This window comes from Mobula birostris, chromosome 18, assembly GCF_030028105.1.
Source record: "Mobula birostris isolate sMobBir1 chromosome 18, sMobBir1.hap1, whole genome shotgun sequence".
Taxonomy (NCBI): Eukaryota; Metazoa; Chordata; class Chondrichthyes; order Myliobatiformes; family Myliobatidae; genus Mobula; species Mobula birostris.
The window spans coordinates 31,439,130-31,458,249 of record NC_092387.1 but is presented as its reverse complement, the minus strand read 5'-3'; the positions used below and the strand labels follow the sequence as shown (position 1 = coordinate 31,458,249).

The window sequence follows — 19,120 nt, the reverse complement described above, 5'->3', positions numbered from 1 at the left end:
TAATGTGTTATGCACTGGCAGAACAATTTCCCTCAGTATAACTGGACTGGTCAGTGGAGGAGTTCAGTTGAACGGACGCATTGGAGACTGTGTGCATCAAGGATGGAGGGTGGAGGCTGAATTGGATTCTCCCACAATGGCCCTTCACTATACACTCCACTCTAACTGACTGGGGTGTGGCATTATTAATCTAACATGTCCTCAGGAAGTTGTTGTGATATGCCCAGCTTTATTTGCCATGTCTATCTTGTTTAGACAGGCAGCATTCTACCTCACTGCATTGATGTCCTGCTAATTCCTTACCTAGCTTATAAGTGGTGAGTGAATTCTTGAGCAGTGTCCACCTGATAACCTTCTTTCAAGGACTCAGCAACTCATGTTCTCAGAATTATTTATTTAATATTATTTTTGTTTATTTGTACAGTTTGTCTTTCACATATTGGTTGTTTGTCAGTGTTTGTATGTAGTTTTTCATTGACTCTATTTTATTTCGTAGTTCTACTATGAATGCAAGAAAATTAATTTCAAGGTAGTATTCGGTGACATATATGCACTTCTATAATAAATTGACTTGAAACATTGACCTTTTATAAGCTCCTCCTTTTCAGCGTTCACAATTATATGTCAGTTTCTGAAGTCCAGTGTCGGGCATACAAACAGTGTAGCCTGTTTAGTGTGACTGACTGACTGAAATAAGGTTGTCAGTACTGGGGATACCAGCCGGGGAAAGGACACTGATATGGTTACTTATTGTTTCAATGACTATGGAGAATTTTGTTAAGGGAGCATTGATTTGTTGAAGGTAGACCGGGTCTCAGAACTACCTAGGGGGTCAGGAATCACTGCTGTCCAGTAGATTGTGTGTTTTGTTCAACTCTGAGGTCTTGAACTTCAACTTCTCTTTCCCTGGCTATGTTAGCAGTTGAATTTGAGGAGGTATTCAACAATTTTTCCTGATGAATGGGAGTCAGAAGCTTTGTGAGATTAAAATGAAGTGATGTGTAGTAGCTGGTGCTAGTCTCAGCTTTTTTTCTTGGAACTGTTGGACAGTGAATATCACATCCAGTGTTTCTTCAGGTGGACAGAATTCACACTGATTTGGGAGCAGCATTTTACCACTGGAAGGAGAAACGTGAGGGATACCCCAGCTATACTTAGATATACGTTGCTCACCAGCTCCCAAGCCCAGCTGTATATTCAGCTGGGTTCCTGGTCCCTGATTCCACTGTACACAGAACTTTGTTCCAGGTCCCTGGTTCCACTGTACACAGAACTGTGTTCCGGGTCCCTGGTTCCACTGTACACAGAACTGTGTTCCTGGTCCCTGATTCTGACTGTCCACTGAATTGGGTTTCTGATCCCTGACTCTGACTGTACACTGAATCGTCTTCCTGATCTCTGATTCCGGATGCACACATTTACTGAGTTCCTGGTCTCTAATTCAAGTTATACCCTGAACTGTGTTCCTGATTCTTGATTCCTGATTCCAGCTGTACACTGAACTTGTGTTTCTGGTCCCTGATTCCGGCTTTACACTGAATTGGGTTCCTGGTCCCTGATTCCGGCTTTACACTGAATCGTGTTTCTGGTCCCTGATTCCAGCTTTACACTGAATTGGGTTCCTGTTCCCTGATTCCAGCTGAACACTGAATTGTGTTTCTGGTCCCTGATTCCGGCTGTACACTGAATCGTGTTTCTGGTTCCTGATTCTGACTATTTGCTGAACTGCGCTCCTGGTCTCTGGCTCCATTGCAGTCCTGATCATGTCGCTCTCTGAATCAGTCCACGCACCCAAACCACACTGGTCATTTCCTCCATCCATACACCAAACCACAGAAATCTCTGGCTTATCCCACATATACTGCAGATCTTCAACCATTGGGAGGGTTTCGCCCCAGTGAGCCTGCACCATCCAATTACACCATGTGACCATTAACCTACTAACCAGTGTGCCTTTGAAATGCGTGAGTTATAAAGAAGGCAATACAGCGGCTATACCTCATTAGGAGTTTGAAGATATTTGGCATGTCAACAAATGCACTCAAAAACTTCTATAGATATACCATGGAGAGCATTCTGACAGGCTGCATCCCTGTCTGGTATGGGGGTGGGGGGAGCTACTGCACAGGACCAACAGAAGCTGCAGAAAGTTGTAAATCTAGTCAGCTCCGTCTTGGGTGCCCTACAAAGTACCCAGGACATCTTTAGGGAGCGGTGTCTCGGAAAGGCAGTGTCCATTATTAAGGACCTCCAGCAACCAGAGCATGCCCTTTTCTCACTGTTACCATCAGGTAGGAGGTACAGAAGCCTGAAGGCACACACTCAGTGATTCAGGAACAGCTTCTTCCCTTCTGCATTCCAATTCCTAAATGGACATTGAACCCTTGGACACTACCTCACTTTTTTTAATATACAATATATCTGTTTTTTGCATATTTTTTAATCTATTCAATATACGTATACTGTAATTGATTTACTTATTATTTATTATTTTTTCCTCTTCTATATTATGTATTGTATTGAACTGCTGCTGCTGTTAACAAATCTCGCGTCACATACCAGTGAGAATGAACCTGATTCTGAACCCACATGATCACGGGGCAAACATGTACACTTCTTACAGATAGCGGCAGAATTAAACCCGGCTCAGTGGTGCTGTAATAACATTGTGCTAACCGCTACACTGCCGCGCTGCCCGTCAAAAGCAATTGGAGATAGTGTTTTGGAATGTATCCATTAAACTGCAAGAGAGCACATACGGGAGCTGCTGATCAATATCTAGAACACAACCCTAGACAGGGTAGCACGGACATTTAAAAACCACTGGTCATCCTGTTTGGATAAATCAAAGAGATTGAATGGCCATTCATCCCTAATTGTTCTGTGAACAGGAATAAATGGATTTCCTTTTGGAATACTTGCCTGAGAGGGTCCCATGTTGGATTCAGTGCCCCTGATGCAGTTGGTGCCAGTTACATGTCCACAGTTTTGTTTTCCTGGGAGTCCATAGTTTTGTTTACTGTGGGCGTCACGTGTCCCCAGGTTCGTTTTACTGAGAGTCCACAGTTTCGTTTCTGTGAGCGTTAGCTTATGACGTATGCCAACAGTATAAAAGTAATGTGAGCATTGTGCTGAGAAGGAGTCGAAGGAAAGAGAGAGACAGTGAAGATCACAGGCTTCAAGCTATCTGGGAACAGCTCACGATCGAGAAGGGTAAAGTCTACTGCTTACCCATTCCCAGAGGATTGGGTTAATCAGTGGCACAATGTGCATTGTGGAGATGTGTCTATTCTTGGTATGATCCATGGGTGTGGATTTTGTGACAGTCACTTTGTGAAATCGCTCTTCGTGGACTTCGGAACAGTATTCCTCAGCTGGGAACTTCGGTAACCGTTTCTTTGTTGGCTAGCCGTTGAACCTTTGGAATTCTCCATGATCGCCTCGTCGCTGCACTGTGAACCCACAAGTCTCTCCTCTCACCTATTTCGTGAATTTCTGGGACTCTCTGAACTGCCACTTTAAGACTGTGCTTGAGTAAGATTTGTTAAGAACGGGTTCTAAGTTTGACTGTAAGTGAGCTAGAGACGCATAACACTGTTAACTTCTGTTTATGAAAGTAATTTATTTAATTTTCTATATTTTTGAGTAAATGTAAATAAATATAGTGGTTTAAATATTAAAACCTGACTCAATTTGTCATCTCTTACCGCTGGTACATTACGAAATCAGGACAAAATTGGGGGCTCATCCAGGATATGAACAAATTTGGAGCTTATTGATTGATTGACTAGTGATCTCATTGGCTACTATGCTTTTGATTGACTTGTGTGGGAAACCAGCAGCAATGGATATTGAGCATTTCTGGCATTGCCAGACCGTAAGGCATTAGGGGATGCTAGAAAGGACGGCTTGTTGGCCATTGCTAAGGGGCTGGAACTTACTGCGGTAAAACGGGATATGAAAAAGGTACAGATTCAGAGGATAATAGCTGAGCACTATATTTCCTTGGGGAAGTTTGAAGAGGGGGTGTTAGAAAGGTTTCCTGAAAGTAAACCCAGTGATCTTGAGCTCCAGTACAAGTTGGAAAAACTAAAGATGGAGGCTGAGAATAGACGAAGACAGCAACAGCCCAAGGCTGAGTTAAGAGGAAAACAGCTCGAGATTGAGTTACGACAAAAACAGCTTGAAGCTGAAGAAGCAGAAAAACAGAGGTGGTTTGCAGCTGAAGAAGCAGAAAAACAGAGGGAGGAAGCAGAAAGGCAAAGGAGGTTTGAGTTAGAGAAGATAGAGAAGTTGCAGCAAAGGGGTCTAGTGTTTGACTCTGGGGATAAGTTTGTTGCCAGTCAGGAAGTTAAATTGGTCCTTCCATTTGATGAAACTGAGGTTGATAAATACTTTCAGCATTTTGAGAAAGTGGCTCAGAGCCTAAATTGGCTGGAAGGAAGCTGGCCTCTCTTGTTACAGAGTGTTCCAGAAGCCTATAGGCAAAGGTTTAGAAATTTGAGGAAATCTGTGAACCAGACTTACGTGGAATTTGCTTACGAGAAGTTTGTGTGTTTTGACTGCTGGTGCACATCTAAAAATGTAGATGCTGATTTTGACAACTTGAAAGAGTTGGTTTTAATTGAAGAATTTAAGAGGTGCATCCCTAATGATATAAAAGCATATTTAGATGAAAAGGATACCGCCACTTTTCAGGGGTCTGCTAAATTAGCAGATGAGTTTGCCTTAACCCACAAGTTTAAGTTTATCCCGAGTAAGACCTTCCAAAAGAGTAGCTTGAATAGTCAGGGTAAACGAGAAATCAAATCTGGGTCTAGTTACAAAGGTAAGGGTGAAGGGAAACAATTAAAGCGGAAGCCCTCTGGTTCTACTTGTCACTCGTGTAGGAAACCTGATCATGTTATGGCTTCTGAAAAAGAAGGGAAAGGAGGCAGCTCCAGATGCCTGTGTTCAAAATGTTGAAACATCTGTGAATCCATGGGGTTCTGAATATTCTGATGAAGCTCTGTCAAAGGCTAAGATGTCTACCTTCATTTACGTCAGATGGGTTTGTTTCAGTAAAGGAAGGGTCAACTCTGGTACTGGTGAAAATTCTTTGAGATACTGGGGCTTCTCAGTCACTTATGTTAGGCAGTGTTCTAAAGTTTGGTGATGAGACTGCCATTGGTGAGGTAAATCTTATTCGAGGTATTGGGTGTGATGTTGTTCCTGTACCTCTGCACAAGGTTATTTTGAAGTCAGAGTTAGTTTCAGGACTTGTTAAAATAGGACTACGACCCAGTTTACCAGTGGAAGGTGTTTATTTGTTGTTAGGAAATGACCTAGCAGGTGGTAAAGTTGTTCCTGCAGTGCAGCTGACAACTAAGCCAATCAATAATGATTCAAAGATAGACCCTAACATTTATCCCTCGTGTGCAGTTACTCGAGCTAGGGCCAAGAAACTTGCCAATGCAGATGGTCCTGTGCAGCATGATTCGGCTACTCATGATAGCCCAAATAGGAAATCAGATTTTGATGACTTGTCAGGGACTTTTCTGCCTTCATTGTTTCACCAGGATCCAGGTATTAAATCTGATAATAAAGATTTATCTCTGCCTAGGAAGGAGTTTATATCAGAACAGAGCAGAAACCCTGAGATTGAAGCTTTAAGAGAAAAAGCTCTCTCTGGCGAGGAGATTGATAAAGTGCCAGTAGGGTTTTATTTCAAATTTGGAGTGTTACTGAGGAAGTGGAGACCACATGATGTTCCTGCAAGTGAGGAATGGGCAATTGTTCACCAGGTTGTAGTTCCTAAAGCCTATAGGAATGAGATTTTAACTTTGGCCCATAGTGAACCCTTGGGTGGCCATCTAGGTGTGAAGAAAACTGTGAACAAAGTTTTAAAACAATTCTTCTGGCCTAGTTTAAGGGAAGATGTTGCAACATTTTGCAGGACTTGGCACACTTTTCAGGTTGTGGGTAAACCTAATCAGGTCACCCCAGTGGCCCCACTGCAGCCTATTCCTGCATTTGGTGAACCCTTTTCTAAAGTTATTGTGGATTGTGTTGGCCCTTTGCCAAAGACTAAAGCTGGTCATCAGTATTGCTATCATTTGTACAGCATCTAGATTTCCAGAGGCAATACCTCTCAGAAATATAAAAGCCAAAACTATATCAAAGGCTCTCGTAAAGCTTCTTTACTTTATTTGGTTTGCATAAAGAAATTCAGTCTGATCAAGGCAGTAATTTTATGTCAGGATTATTCCAGCAGGTAGTTTACAAATTGGGAGCCAAACAGATTATATCATCTGCATATCATCCAGAATCCCAACGGGCCTTAGGGAGATTTCATTCTACCCTCAAAACCATGATTAGGACATTCTGTATTGAAAATGAGAAGGATTGGGACGAGAGGACTTATTTGCTTTTATTTGCAGTAAGGGAGTCAGTACAAGAGTCCCTAGGCTTTTAACTTGTGTTTGGTCACCAGGTCCGAGGACCTTTGGCATTGTTAAAGGAACAGTGGGTTAACAATGATCTGCATGTTAATTTGCTAGATTATGTTCTGAAGTTCAAAGACAAATTGCAAAGGGCTTGCAACCTAGCAAAGGAAAATTTAAAATCAGCCCAGGAAAGAATGAAAACTTGGTATGATAAACAAGCTCGAATGAGATCATTCCAGGTGGGTGATAAAGTCCTTGTTTTGTTTCCAGTATTGACCAACCCGTTGCAAGCCAGATACCATGGACCTTATGAAATAGTGACTAAAATAGACGATGTGAATTTTGTAGGCAAAACACCAGATTGACGAAATTGGTACATATAAACATGTTGAAACCATATTTTGAAGAGCAGGCACCAACTGTGAGCATTGTTGTCAAAACAAATGGGTCTGATATCCCTGGGAACTCATCAAATGATACATCTGAGGCTAATTTCAAACCAAATTTTGTCTCAGTTCAACTAACAAATTCGATTATTTTACAAAACATTGACAAGAAATTAGCTCATTTACAGCCACAGCAGAGAGAATAGATGAAACAGTTAATTTTAAACGCTGAAAATTTATTTCATGATGTTCCCAAACAAACCACAGTAACTTTACATGATGTGGATGTCGGTCATGCTACACCTATCAAACAGCATCCATATCACATGAATATTGAAAACTGTAGAATTGCTGAACAAGACCCTATGTATATGTTAGAAAATGGTTAATGAAACTCCAATTCAGCAGTGGAGATTGACTGTGTAGTATGATTATGATAACACTTCTTAAAGGCAAGGATAATGTAATTGATTAACATCTGGAAAGGCAAAAGCTGTGATGCAGAAGTTAAATTTGCAATGTAATTTTAATAATGGAGTGGAATTTAATATTTGTATATGCTTCTGCAATATGTTGTATTAGTTTGTAGTGTGTTGTATGATAACCGTATATGTATTTTTCCACATGTTGTGGATTGTAGTAAAAATTTTGCTCTTACAGATCAAAATTTTCTCTTCTTTGGGGGGAGGTGTTACGTGTCCACAGTTTCGTTTTCCTGGGAGTCCATAGTTTCGTTTACTGTGAGCGTCACGTGTCCCCAGGTTCGTTTTACTGAGAGTCCACAGTTTCGTTTCTGTGAGCGTTACCTTATGACGGTATGCCGACGGTATAAAAGTAATGTGGGCATCATGCTGAGAAGGAGTCGAAGGAAAGAGAGAGAGAGTGAAGATCACAGGCTTTGAGCTATCTGGGAACAGCTCACGCTCGAGAAGGGTAAAGTCTACTGCTTAGCCAAACCCAAAGGATTGGGTTAATCAGTGGCACACTGTACATTGTGGAGACATGTCTGTCCTTCGTATAATCCATGGGTGTGGATTTTGTGACAGTCACTTTGCGAAATCGCTCTTCGTGGACTTCGGAACAGTATTCCTCAGCTGGGATCTTCGATAACCGTTTCTTCGTTCGCTAGCCGTGGAATCTTTGGAATTCACCGTGATCCCCTTGTCGCTGCATTGTGAATCCACAAGTCTCTCCTCCCACCTGTTTCATGAATTACTGGGGTTCTCTGGACTGCCACATTAAGACTGTACTTGAGTAAGATTTGTAAAGAATGGGTTTTAAGTTTGAGTGTAAGTGAGCTATAGATACATAACACTGTTAACTTCTGTTTATGAGTGTAGTTTATTTAATTTTATTTTTGAGTAAATGTAAATAAATATAGTGGTTTTAATATTAAAACCCGACTCAATTTGTCATCTGTTGCTGCTGGTATATTACGAAATCGTGACAGTGCCATTGTCCACAAAGGCAGTTTTTGTAGTTTCTTTATGTACGTTATGTGCTGTACATGTGCTCCCTGTGTGTTTGTGCTCAGTGCCATCGCCTTAAAAATTTGTTCCAATGACGTGAGCGTCAATTAGTTGAAGTGGGTTTTTGCTGCAGTACTGAATGTGATTTCTCTGTTTATTTCAGCCATCAGACGGGCAGTCTGCATATCCCCAAGGCGGTGGGCAGTACCCCTACCCAGCAGCTGGTGGTGGCGCCTACCCGCCAGGGCCTGGTGGCGCCTACCCGCCAGGAGCTGGTGGTGGCGCCTACCCGCCAGGGGCTGGTGGTGGCGCCTACCCAGCAGCTGGGGCTGGGGGCTACCCAGCTGGACCAGGAGGGAGCTACCCAGCGCCACCAGGTGGGGGCTACCCAGCCGGACCAGGAGGAGGCTACCCAGCGGCTCCAGGAGGAGGCTACCCAGCAGCACCAGGTGGGAGCTACCCAGCACCACCAGGTGGAGGATACCCCCAGGCACCAGGTGGAGGATACCCCCAGGCACCAGGTTGGCCTTCTCAGGGTGCTGGGGGCACATACCCAGCGGCAGCTTCGGGGGGCTACCCTGCACCTCCAGGTAACCAACCCGCATGGGGAGCTGGTGGATCGGGATACCCCTCCTATCCTGCAGGTAAGCACAACATAATGAGATTGTGTTAAGGTTATAAGCTCCAGTGAGTTGAGGAAATTAGTTTTGGTTCAAGCCTCTGGAAATTTTGCATGCACGCGTGTCAAAGCCAAAGTCAAATTTTTTGTCCCAGGTCCAAGTTCAGGTGAATAACAATGCAGTCTGAAACTTGCTTGCAGCAGCAATATAAGCACACACAGCATCAGATTAGACATGTATGCACGAGTTTGGCTGTGGTGAGAGAATGCAAATGTGGATGAGTGAGTGTTTGCACACATGAAGAGCTGCAAAGTTACCTGTATTTTTGTGTTGTGAAAGTAGATGAGTATAGGCCTGTGCCTGTGTAGAGGGAGAATATGTTTCCTTGTCTATATACTGTAACAATGTGACGCAAAAGAAAAGGACTTTGTAGTTCAAGCTGTTAGTGAAACCATAAAAATCCATGTTAGTACTTTTGTGTTAAACTAAGTGACAAATCAACTTAAAATTCAAAATCTGTGCTGCAATGGAGTTCGGCCTCCTGTGTGAGGTTACAGGGAGCAGCCTGCAACTCAGAGACCCGATGAGACATGGAGATGGGGACAAGGAAAGTTGGAGAGAATGGAAGTAGTAGCTTTGTGTTGTTTATAAATGGGCGTTGTGGCTGAGGCAGTAAGAGTGCCTTTTACGGGCTGTACAACTCTCATGGTGAGGCACCTTCTCCTGGATTGACGGTGAGGAATTTCTCTGTTGTAGGTCCGGGCGGCACTGCCCCTGGAGCTGCTCCTGGCTACGGAGCTCCTGGCTATGGCGGATGTCCTCAACCTGCTGGCCAAAACTACTCGGGAGGCGGGGCCCCACCTGCAGGTAATGAAAGGGAAGCACTGGCAGTGTCGAAACACTGCAGCAACCTACCGTTCTCAAAGCTTTTATACAACTAACGTTTTTAAAAGAAGGTGTTCATTCCAGCATTTTAAACTGCATTCTTAATTGTCATTTTTTAATGAGTCTTGAATATCAGATTTCTGGAGCTGTGGAGGCTAAGGAGACACCTAATAAAATATCAAGAGGATAGACAGCCAGTATTGTTCTGCCAGGATTAAAATGTCCGATGGTAAAGGGCATTTATCGATGATGAGAGGAGGAAGTTTTTATAAGAAATGCGTGGGGCAACTTTTTTGTACATAGAGAGTGGTGGGTGCCTGGAATTCACTGCCAGGGATGGTGATGGAGGCAATACAATAGAGGCATATAAATGTGCAGAGAATGGACAAATATGCCCTGTGCCGGGGTTAGTTTAATTAGTCCTCATTAGCAGAATTAGTTTGGTACAATGTGCTGAGATGAGGAGCCTATTCTATGTTTTCTGACATGTATTTTCCTGAATAATTAATAGTCACTTGCAAATAGTCATTAGTTTTATTTATGAAGGAAACTCGGGAGCAGTTTGTGAAATGACCTGCTAAAAGCAGTGATCTAATCATTCCCAGTACCTTGTAATATACCACCCAGGTGAATTCCTGCTCCCTCCCACTATAACATATCTGTCTCCTGCTTTATTAACCCATTAACCTCATCTACTGTTGTTCATTCCCCACACTTTAATACCTCATCCAGTTTAACTTCATTTTTCCTCATATTCCATAAGACATTAGCCCATCGAGTCTGTTCCACCATTCCATCGTGGCTGATGTATTATCCCTCTCAGCCCCATTCTCCTGCCTTCGCTACATAATCTTTGATACCCTAACTAACCAAGATCTTGTCACCCTTTGCTTTAAATATACTCAATAATTTTTCCTCCGCAGCCATCTGTGGCAATGAATTCCACAGATTCACCACCCTCTGGCTAAAGAAATTCCTTTTCATCTCTGTTCTAAATGGACGTCTCTATATTCTGAGGCTGTGGCTTCTGGTCCGAGACTCACCCACTATAGGAAACATCCTCTCCATATTCACCCTGTCACGGCCTTTCATTATTTCATAGGTTTCAATGAGATAGAATCAGAAAACACTACAGCACAGGGGCAGGCTTTTTGGCCCACCTAGGCCATGCCGAACCATTAATCTGCCTAGTCCCATCGACCTGCACCCGGACCATAGTTCTCCATACCCCTCCCAACCATGTTCCTATCCAGGTTTCTCTTAAATGTTGAAAATGATTCTGGTTCCACCACTTGTGCTGATCTCCACACTCTTACCATCCTCTAAGTGAAGAAGTTCCCCTTACATATTTCACCTTTCACCTTTTGCCCATGACCTGTAGTTGTAGGCTCACTCAACCTCAGTGGAAAAGGTCTTCCTGCATTACTCTATCTATACCCCTCATAAATTTGTATACCTCTATCAAATCTCCCCTCAATTCTAGGGAATAAAGTATTAACCTGTCCAATCTTGCCCTATAGCTCAGGTGCTCAAGTCCCTGAAACATCCTTGTAAATTTTCTCTGTACTTTTTCTGTCTTATTTATAATTTCCTGCAGATAGCTGACCAAAACTGCACACAAAACTCCAAATTAGGCCTCACCAATGTCTTATACAATTTCAACATGACATTCCAACTCCTGTATTCAATACTTTGATTTATGAAGGCCAATGTGCCAAAAACTTTCTTTTTGGCCCTGTCTACCTTCAACAGCCACTTTCAAGGAATAATGGATCTGTATTCCCAGGTCGCACTGTTCTATCATGCTCCTCAGTGCCCTAATGCTCACTGTCTGGTTGGTTCTCCGAAAGTGCAACACCTCATACTTGTCTGCATTAAATTCCATCTGCCATTTCTTGGCTCTTTTTTCCATCTGGTCCAAATCCCACTCCAAGCTTTGATAGTCTTCCTCACTGTGCACTACACCCCAAATACTGGTGTCATCTGCAGATTTGCGGATCCACTTTACCACATTATCATCCAGATTGTTGATATAGATGACAAACCACAATGAACCCAGCACCGATCCCTCCAGTCCTTTAGAATACCTTCTAATAGCTTTTCCACTGCTGATGTTAGGCTCACTGGCCTAAAATTTTCTGGCTTAAGCCTCTTTTAAACAGGAACATCAGCTGATATCCAATCTTCCGGCACCTCACCCACAGCTAAGGATGCTTTAAGCATCTTTGCTCTCATGTTAACCATTTCATTCCCAGAATCATTCTCGTGATCTTCCTCTGGGAATGAACTCCACGGATCTACCACCCTCTGGCTAAAGAAATTCTTCCTTATCTCTGTTCTAAAGAGACATCCTTCTATTCTGAGGCTGTGACCTCTGATCCTAGACTTCCCTAATATAGGAAACATCTTCCCTACGTCCACTCTATCTAGACCTTTAAATATTCAACAGGTTTCAGTGAGATCGCCCTCATTTCTTCTAAACTTCAGCAAGTACAGGCTCAGAGCCATCAAATGCTCCTCATACATTATCCCTTTCATTCCTGGGATTATTCTTTTATTAAACAATATTTTTATTGAATTTTACATATATTTCACATATACAAATAAACAATAATAATGATTAAGCTAAATAATGAAACATGTCCTCATGGTTTTCACAATCATCAAAGGAAAAGAAATATAACATTTCACATACTTCACATATTTAATAAAGAAATAAAATAAAAACACATCAGAGAAAAAACTGTAGAAGCACTCAACAACACACAGCTATTTCAAAATGACTGTGCACCTTGACATCCAAGAAACTCCAATAAAGGTTTCCACACAGTTTCAAATTCTCTTGCCCTTCCTCTGGTTATGTAAGTCAGTCTCTCCAATATAATACAAGATGCCATCTCCTTCACCCATACGTGTATCGAAGGTATATCCATTTTTCTCCAAGATAAAGCTATCATCCTCCTGGCCTGCAGGAGTCCAAAGTCAATTAAAATTGACTGTTTTGAACTAACAGTAAAGTTCTTTGGATATATACCTAGTACACACATTTTTGCTTGGTGAAGCACCTTTACTCCAACAATCTCAGATATAGTCTGAAGAACTGTTTTCCAGTATTTTTTTAATTTTGGACAGTCCCATACACAGTGAAACAGAGTACCCTTTTCTTCTGAAGGTTTAACACAAGTGTCAGGGATGTCAGGGGACCAACGGTTCAGTTTGACTGGGGTAATATAAGTTCTCATTAACCATTTGTATTGTAATAGCTTCATTCTCGTGTTAATTGATTGTTTTTGGGCTTTTAAACATGCCATTTCCCACTCAGTTTCTTATTGTCCTCTTGAACATCCAGTCTCCATGCCTCCAGCCTGTCATTGGTGGACTCCTTATCATATGACATCAAAGCTGTATAGAATAAAGAAATCTGACTCCTCCCCTTTAGGTTTAGAAGTGTGAGATTTTCAAGGTGTGATAGTGGTGGTTCAGATATTAAATGCTTACATTTTGGTAGTATGAAATGTTTCAGTTGCAAATATTTTAAAAAGTGTTTTTTAGGAATATGGTATGTCTGACACAATTGGTCAAATATAATGAGATTACCATTCATATAAAGGTCCTGTATTTTCTGCACACCTTTGTCTGCCCAGATTCTGAAACCACCATCTGCTCTTCCTGCCCTGAAGTATGTATTGCCCCATGTTGGGGAGAAGCGAGAAATGGGAGGAGTATCTTTAATATGCTGATGTGCTTTATACCAGATGTCGATAGTATTTTTGAGGAAAGGGTTCTCGGTTGTTCTTTCCAGATTTCTTGGGTCTGCAGAGTATAGATACTGTAGAGCTTTAATGGGAGGTTTACTACTGCTGCCTGTTCAATATTCACCCAGGCTGGAAGGGCCTCCATTGAGAAATAAAACATTGCAGAATGTAACTGAGCAGACCAATAATACCATTTCAGGTTCGGGAGCCGTAGCCCTCCCCTTTCATAAGGCAGATATAGCAGCCCAAGTCTCAATCTAGGTTTTTTATTATTCCAAATGAATGAACTAAAAATACTATTAAGCATATCAAAAAATGATTTTGGTAGTGGGAGAGGAAGTGATTGAAAAAGGTATAGAAATTTTGGTAATTATTCATTTTGATCATGTTTATATGGCCAATCATTGATATGGGCATTGTTATCCATCGATCCAATATCTTCTTCACTTTGCCCACTAGTGGATCATAGTTTGTTGGGACGATCGTTTTAATTTCAGGGGCAATTTTGACACCAAAGTAGGTAAATCCTTCCTTTGCATTTATAAATGGGGACTTTATGACTGATTTCAGTCTTCTTCTTTGTTCAAAAATAGTACTGATGATATTGAGTTGTTAATGTTATAACCAGAGAACTGCCCAAACAATTCATCTGTTGCATTAAGTTTGGAATACTGGCAGATAAATTTGTTTAAAAAAGAATCACGTTTTCAGCATATAAGGATAGTCTATGTTCCTGTTCTCCTCGCTGGATGCCCGACAGACCTGTCTGCATTCTTATTGCCATAGCCAGGAGTTCTGTGGCCAGTATAAACAACATCGGTGACAAAGGGCTTCCCTGGCGAGTAGATCGCTCCAAGATGACTGGTTTAGAAACTATACTATTTGTTAAGACACTGGCTATTGGATTTGTATATAAAATCTGAATCCATTTAAGGAAGTTCTTTCCAAATCCAAATCTAGGCAATACATTAAATAAATATGGCCATTCTATTCTACCGAAGGCCTATCGAGCATCCAGAGATAATATTGCTGTATCTTTAGCGTCAAATTTTTCATGAATTATGTTAAGAACTCTTAATATTACGGAATCCTTGGCGTTTTTGCACAAAACCATTCTGATCACTATGAACTAAATGTGGGATATAAGGATCTAATCTTCTTGCTAAGGCTTTACAAAGTATTTTTGTGTCCAATCCAATTAGACTTATTGGTCTAAATGAGGAACATTCTCTAGGCCGTTTGCCTGATTTCAAGATCAGTGTTAACATTGCCAACCTTAAAGAGGGTGGGAGAGTTCTATTCCGATAAGATTTGTCATACATATTTAAGAGTGGGACTAGTAATTTTTCTTGAAGTGTTTTGTAGAATTCAATTGGTAGGCCGTCAGGCCCTGGCACTTTACCACTGTTAATATTTTGGATAGCCTGTGATACCTCTTCAATTGTTAAACCTCTATCTAACTCCTTTTTTGCATCTTCTGTCAGTGTCTGGAATTGAAACTGATCAAGAAATTTGTCCCATTCTTCTGAGGCTTGGGGGTATTCTGATCTATATAAATGTTCGTAAAATTCTCTAAAACTGTTATTAATTTCCAATGGGTCTACTGTTAGGCTTCCTGAAAAGGTTATTATACTGTTAATTGCTCTATCAGACTGTATTTTTTAAATTCTCCATGCCAAGGTTTTCCCAGCTTTTTCTCCTTGATCGTAATAAGATTGCTTTACACATTAAACTTTTTGCAGCTTTATCAGCAGATAATTTATTATATTTGGCTCTCAAAAGTAGCAGATCTCTTTGTTTTGTTGGATCATCCCTTTCATTTATAGGCATCCGATAGTCTTGTGAGACCATGGATTTGTGCCTTGGAAGGTTTCCAGGTTCTAAGGTTGTATGGAAGACCGGCAGTTGCCCATGCTGCAAGTCTTCCCTCTCCACGCCACCGATGTTGTCCAAGGGAAGGGCACTAGGGCCGATACAGCTTGGCACCGGTGTTGTCACAGAGCAATGTGTGGTTAACTGCTTTGCTCAAGGACACAACACGCTGCCTCAGCCGAGGCTCGAACTAGCGACCTTCAGATCACTAGACCAACGCCTTAACCACTTGGCCGCGCGCCAACACATTTAGTTCTATCTCTAAAGATTTAATTTGTTTTTCCAAAGTTTCCATCTCTACTTTTTGTTGTTTGGCCTTGGAGCTTGTATAACTAATGATTTCTGGGGATCATTCTAGAGAGCCTGCTCTGGACCCTCTCCAATACCAGCATATCCTTTCTTAGATAAGGGGTCCAAAACTGCTCACAATACTCCAAATGCAGTCTGACCAATTCTCAGCATTACATTCTTTACAACATCCAGAAGGTCCATTGTTGTGCAAAGACCTACCTGTTCAGTACTGCTGTGACAATATACAATGTTCCGCATAGTAACAATATTCAATATTCAGCAATAGTACATTCTGCTCAAATGTGCTTGATCCTGAAGCTTAGGCTAGGGTACAATCGGATGGTTACTTAAGAAAGCTAATTCACCTGTAAAGGATAGTCCTCTTTGAGAGGGTGTGTAAGTCACCTGATTCCATTGAGTTATCCAAGTATCAATAGGGAAGAGAAAAATAATCTTTAATAAAGTGTCAGCTCTATTGAACAAGTAACACTGCTCCGTATCCATGCCAAGCCAAACTTACTATGAAAGTTTAATATCTCTCAGGTGGGTATCCGTCTGGACCAGTGCCTGGTGCAGGAGGTGTTCCAACTGGCCCCATCCCAGCTCCTTCACAGGTACGTTACCAGTGTAACCCACTGCCAGCTATCACCGGGCTACTCTTCTGTTGCATATTATGGGGATACTGAATCTAAACCTGCCTTTCTAATCAGAATTGGGTTTAATATCACTGGCATATGTGGTGAAATTTGTTGTTTTGGGACTGTAAATTACAATAAGTATATATAAAAAGAATTAAATGAGTAGTGCAAAGAGGAAAAAGTAGTCAGGTAGAGTTCATGGATTCACTGTCCATTCAGAAATCTGATAGCAGAGGGGAAGAATCTATTCCTGAAGTGGTGGGTGTATGTCCTTAGTACTGCTCAGAAATGTACTTTGTTGCTGTCACATTAGTATCAAAACCCAGTGTTAACTAACAGAGCAAATGACAAATTGTCGGAGGAATTCAGCAGCATCTGTGGAGGCAGAGGGGTGACTGATGTTTCGGGTTGAGACCCTCAGGACTGAGAGCTTAGGGGGAGCTGGTCAGTATGAGGAGATGAGGGGGAGGGAGAGACCGAGGCCGGAACCAGGCGAGGAGGGTGTTGAAGCCAGGTGAGGACAGAGATTGGTAACTCATGTGGAGATACACAAGGCTGCAGGTGCTGGACTTCGATAAATATGGAGGGTGATAAGGGAGAGACGATGGGAAGGTGGAACCAGTGGGAAAGGAATAAGAGGCCCATTGTGTTAAGTGTGTAGGTGGTATGTACAAACATTTGTAGATAGGATCAGGGGAGAGGAGAACAAAACTTGAGTAATGGGGGAGGCTGGGGGTGGTTTTGGGAAAAAGAGGGGGAGGTGCTGAGAGGACCTGGGTGGATCAGGAAGGGAGGGAAAGAAATACAGTGGGCATGGACGAACTCAAATTGAAAATTCACTGTTCATACCATTGGGTTCATCTAACCTGTGTTCCTCTCTCTCTTCAATATCATCCCAGTGACAATCCTGATGTAAACTTTACTGCGACTTAATACCATGTTATGACAGTCGTGTTCCCACTGGTGCTGTACCACTGTTATATTGTGAAGCATCTCTCCCCACTTCTACAGTACACTGTGTTATACCTTGACATTCTTGTCCTCACCAGTAATTTACTCCCAGTGTTATATATTGATTGGACTATGTCTACCAGTACTGTATCCCATGTAGAACACAGATCTCTACCGACCCATGTTCAGATAACAGAATGCAGGTTCTGCAGGGTCACTGAAATGGTTCAGAGGATATTTAACAGAGTGTAAGGGATGAGATGGAAATATCTATACAGTCTAGTGTGTCTTGTTAAAATCTGGAAGTGAGGAGAATGAGTACTCTATTTGTGTTTGCTGACAAATTACACAATTTAAATCAAATAAAATCTGCTCTTCAATAACATATGGTCCGATGCCATAATTTCCTTCAAGGAGGCATGATGTTTGTGATCCCTAGCAGTGACTAACACATCACTATGCTGAGCATTGAGCTGTATAATTATCAGTATACTTGCTTTCTCTAGGTCATAGTTTGACCATTCAGTCTTAAAGATCAGGGGAAAAAGAAGCTTTGCACACACCAAGGTGAAGCTTCACTCTTCCAGAAGCTGCTGTTGCCTTAAGCAATGCTTTTGTTATCCTCAACACTTCTGTCCATAAATTGGCACAGTGGCACAGCTCCAGTAACCTGTGTTCAGTCGTGACCTCTGTGCAGTCTGTATGGTGATTGTACATTCCATGTTATATCTGCCTATGACTCTGTGACTTCCAATGTTCTCCTGACCTGTGTCCCACCTTCCATCTTCCATGAACCTGGGCTTATCCAAGACTATGTTCCCTCTAACTCTCTGACACAGTTTAGCTGCTGGTCTGATAGTGATGCCTCTCTCTCCTTTTTTGCCGAAATGCACCCCCCTCCCTACGGCTTCACTCTTCCCCTGTTGCTGGAATCGTTGAAATACACCCCTCCCCATTGCTTTCACTTTTCCCTTACCTCTGTAATTTCCCTTGTAGTTTGTCTCTGCTTTAGCCTTGAATTTACATTCTCTCTAGTCTATTCTGGTCTGCCCTCTCCTAAGTTTGTCTTTACACTTTCTGCTCCCTCAATCTGAGCTCCAGCCTACTGACTTTTTTTCACAAATATCCATGTTAATTGATATTAGTAATCAATTACATCAGTGCTGGTTCCTTAAACTGCCTAGGTGCAAATCTTGAGCATTCCACTCCTTAACTTCTGTAAATGACCTTGAGACAGTTTGACGATTTTCAAAGAACTTTGTAAGTATCAGGTGAAGCTAATATTGGAATCTTTTCCGTTCCTACAACCATTGGATATCAAGGCTTCAAGTCTGGGCTGTTGTCACTGATGTTCATTTTGCCACCGTTGACTGCTGGACAGTCAGCTGCTTAGACCTGAAGCTTAGAGACCCCTACAACACTTCCCTCACCCTTCCTCACTTTTTCTCTTCTCTGACTTTCAGTCCTTTCTTTATGATGCTTCTCAATGCTCACAGCTTTGAACACATTTTTATATCCCAGTCAACTTGTGCCATGGGACATGTTGCTACATTAAATATAAATGTATGTCATCATATCACAAGATGCATTACAGCTCAGATTCATTCTATTAGTACAGGTCCACAATCCCTTATCCGAAATCCTTGGGGCCAGTTGCATTTAGGAATTCAGAATTTTTCAGAATTCAGACCCCCTCCCCCACCCTCGATACCAAAAAACACGTTTGCTCAAGTCCCTTATTTAACCTGTCTCAGTGCGGTGGATTTTAGGACCCAGCGGCGCACCAAACCTACGCACATCCTCACATATACTTTAAATCATCTCTAGA

The 19,120-nt window shown here is 41.9% G+C and overlaps 1 protein-coding gene across 1 annotated transcript in view; it reads left to right on the top strand.

Annotated features, from left to right (window-relative positions):
* Nucleotides 1-19,120, top strand: part of LOC140212027 (annexin A7-like) — a 152,796-nt gene that overhangs the window by 26,584 nt on the left and 107,092 nt on the right. The window contains exons 3-5 of the mRNA XM_072282401.1: nucleotides 8,444-8,924; nucleotides 9,657-9,767; nucleotides 16,247-16,317. Coding sequence (XP_072138502.1) covers nucleotides 8,444-8,924; nucleotides 9,657-9,767; nucleotides 16,247-16,317 — 663 coding nt within the window. The remainder of the gene's footprint in view (nucleotides 1-8,443; nucleotides 8,925-9,656; nucleotides 9,768-16,246; nucleotides 16,318-19,120) is intronic.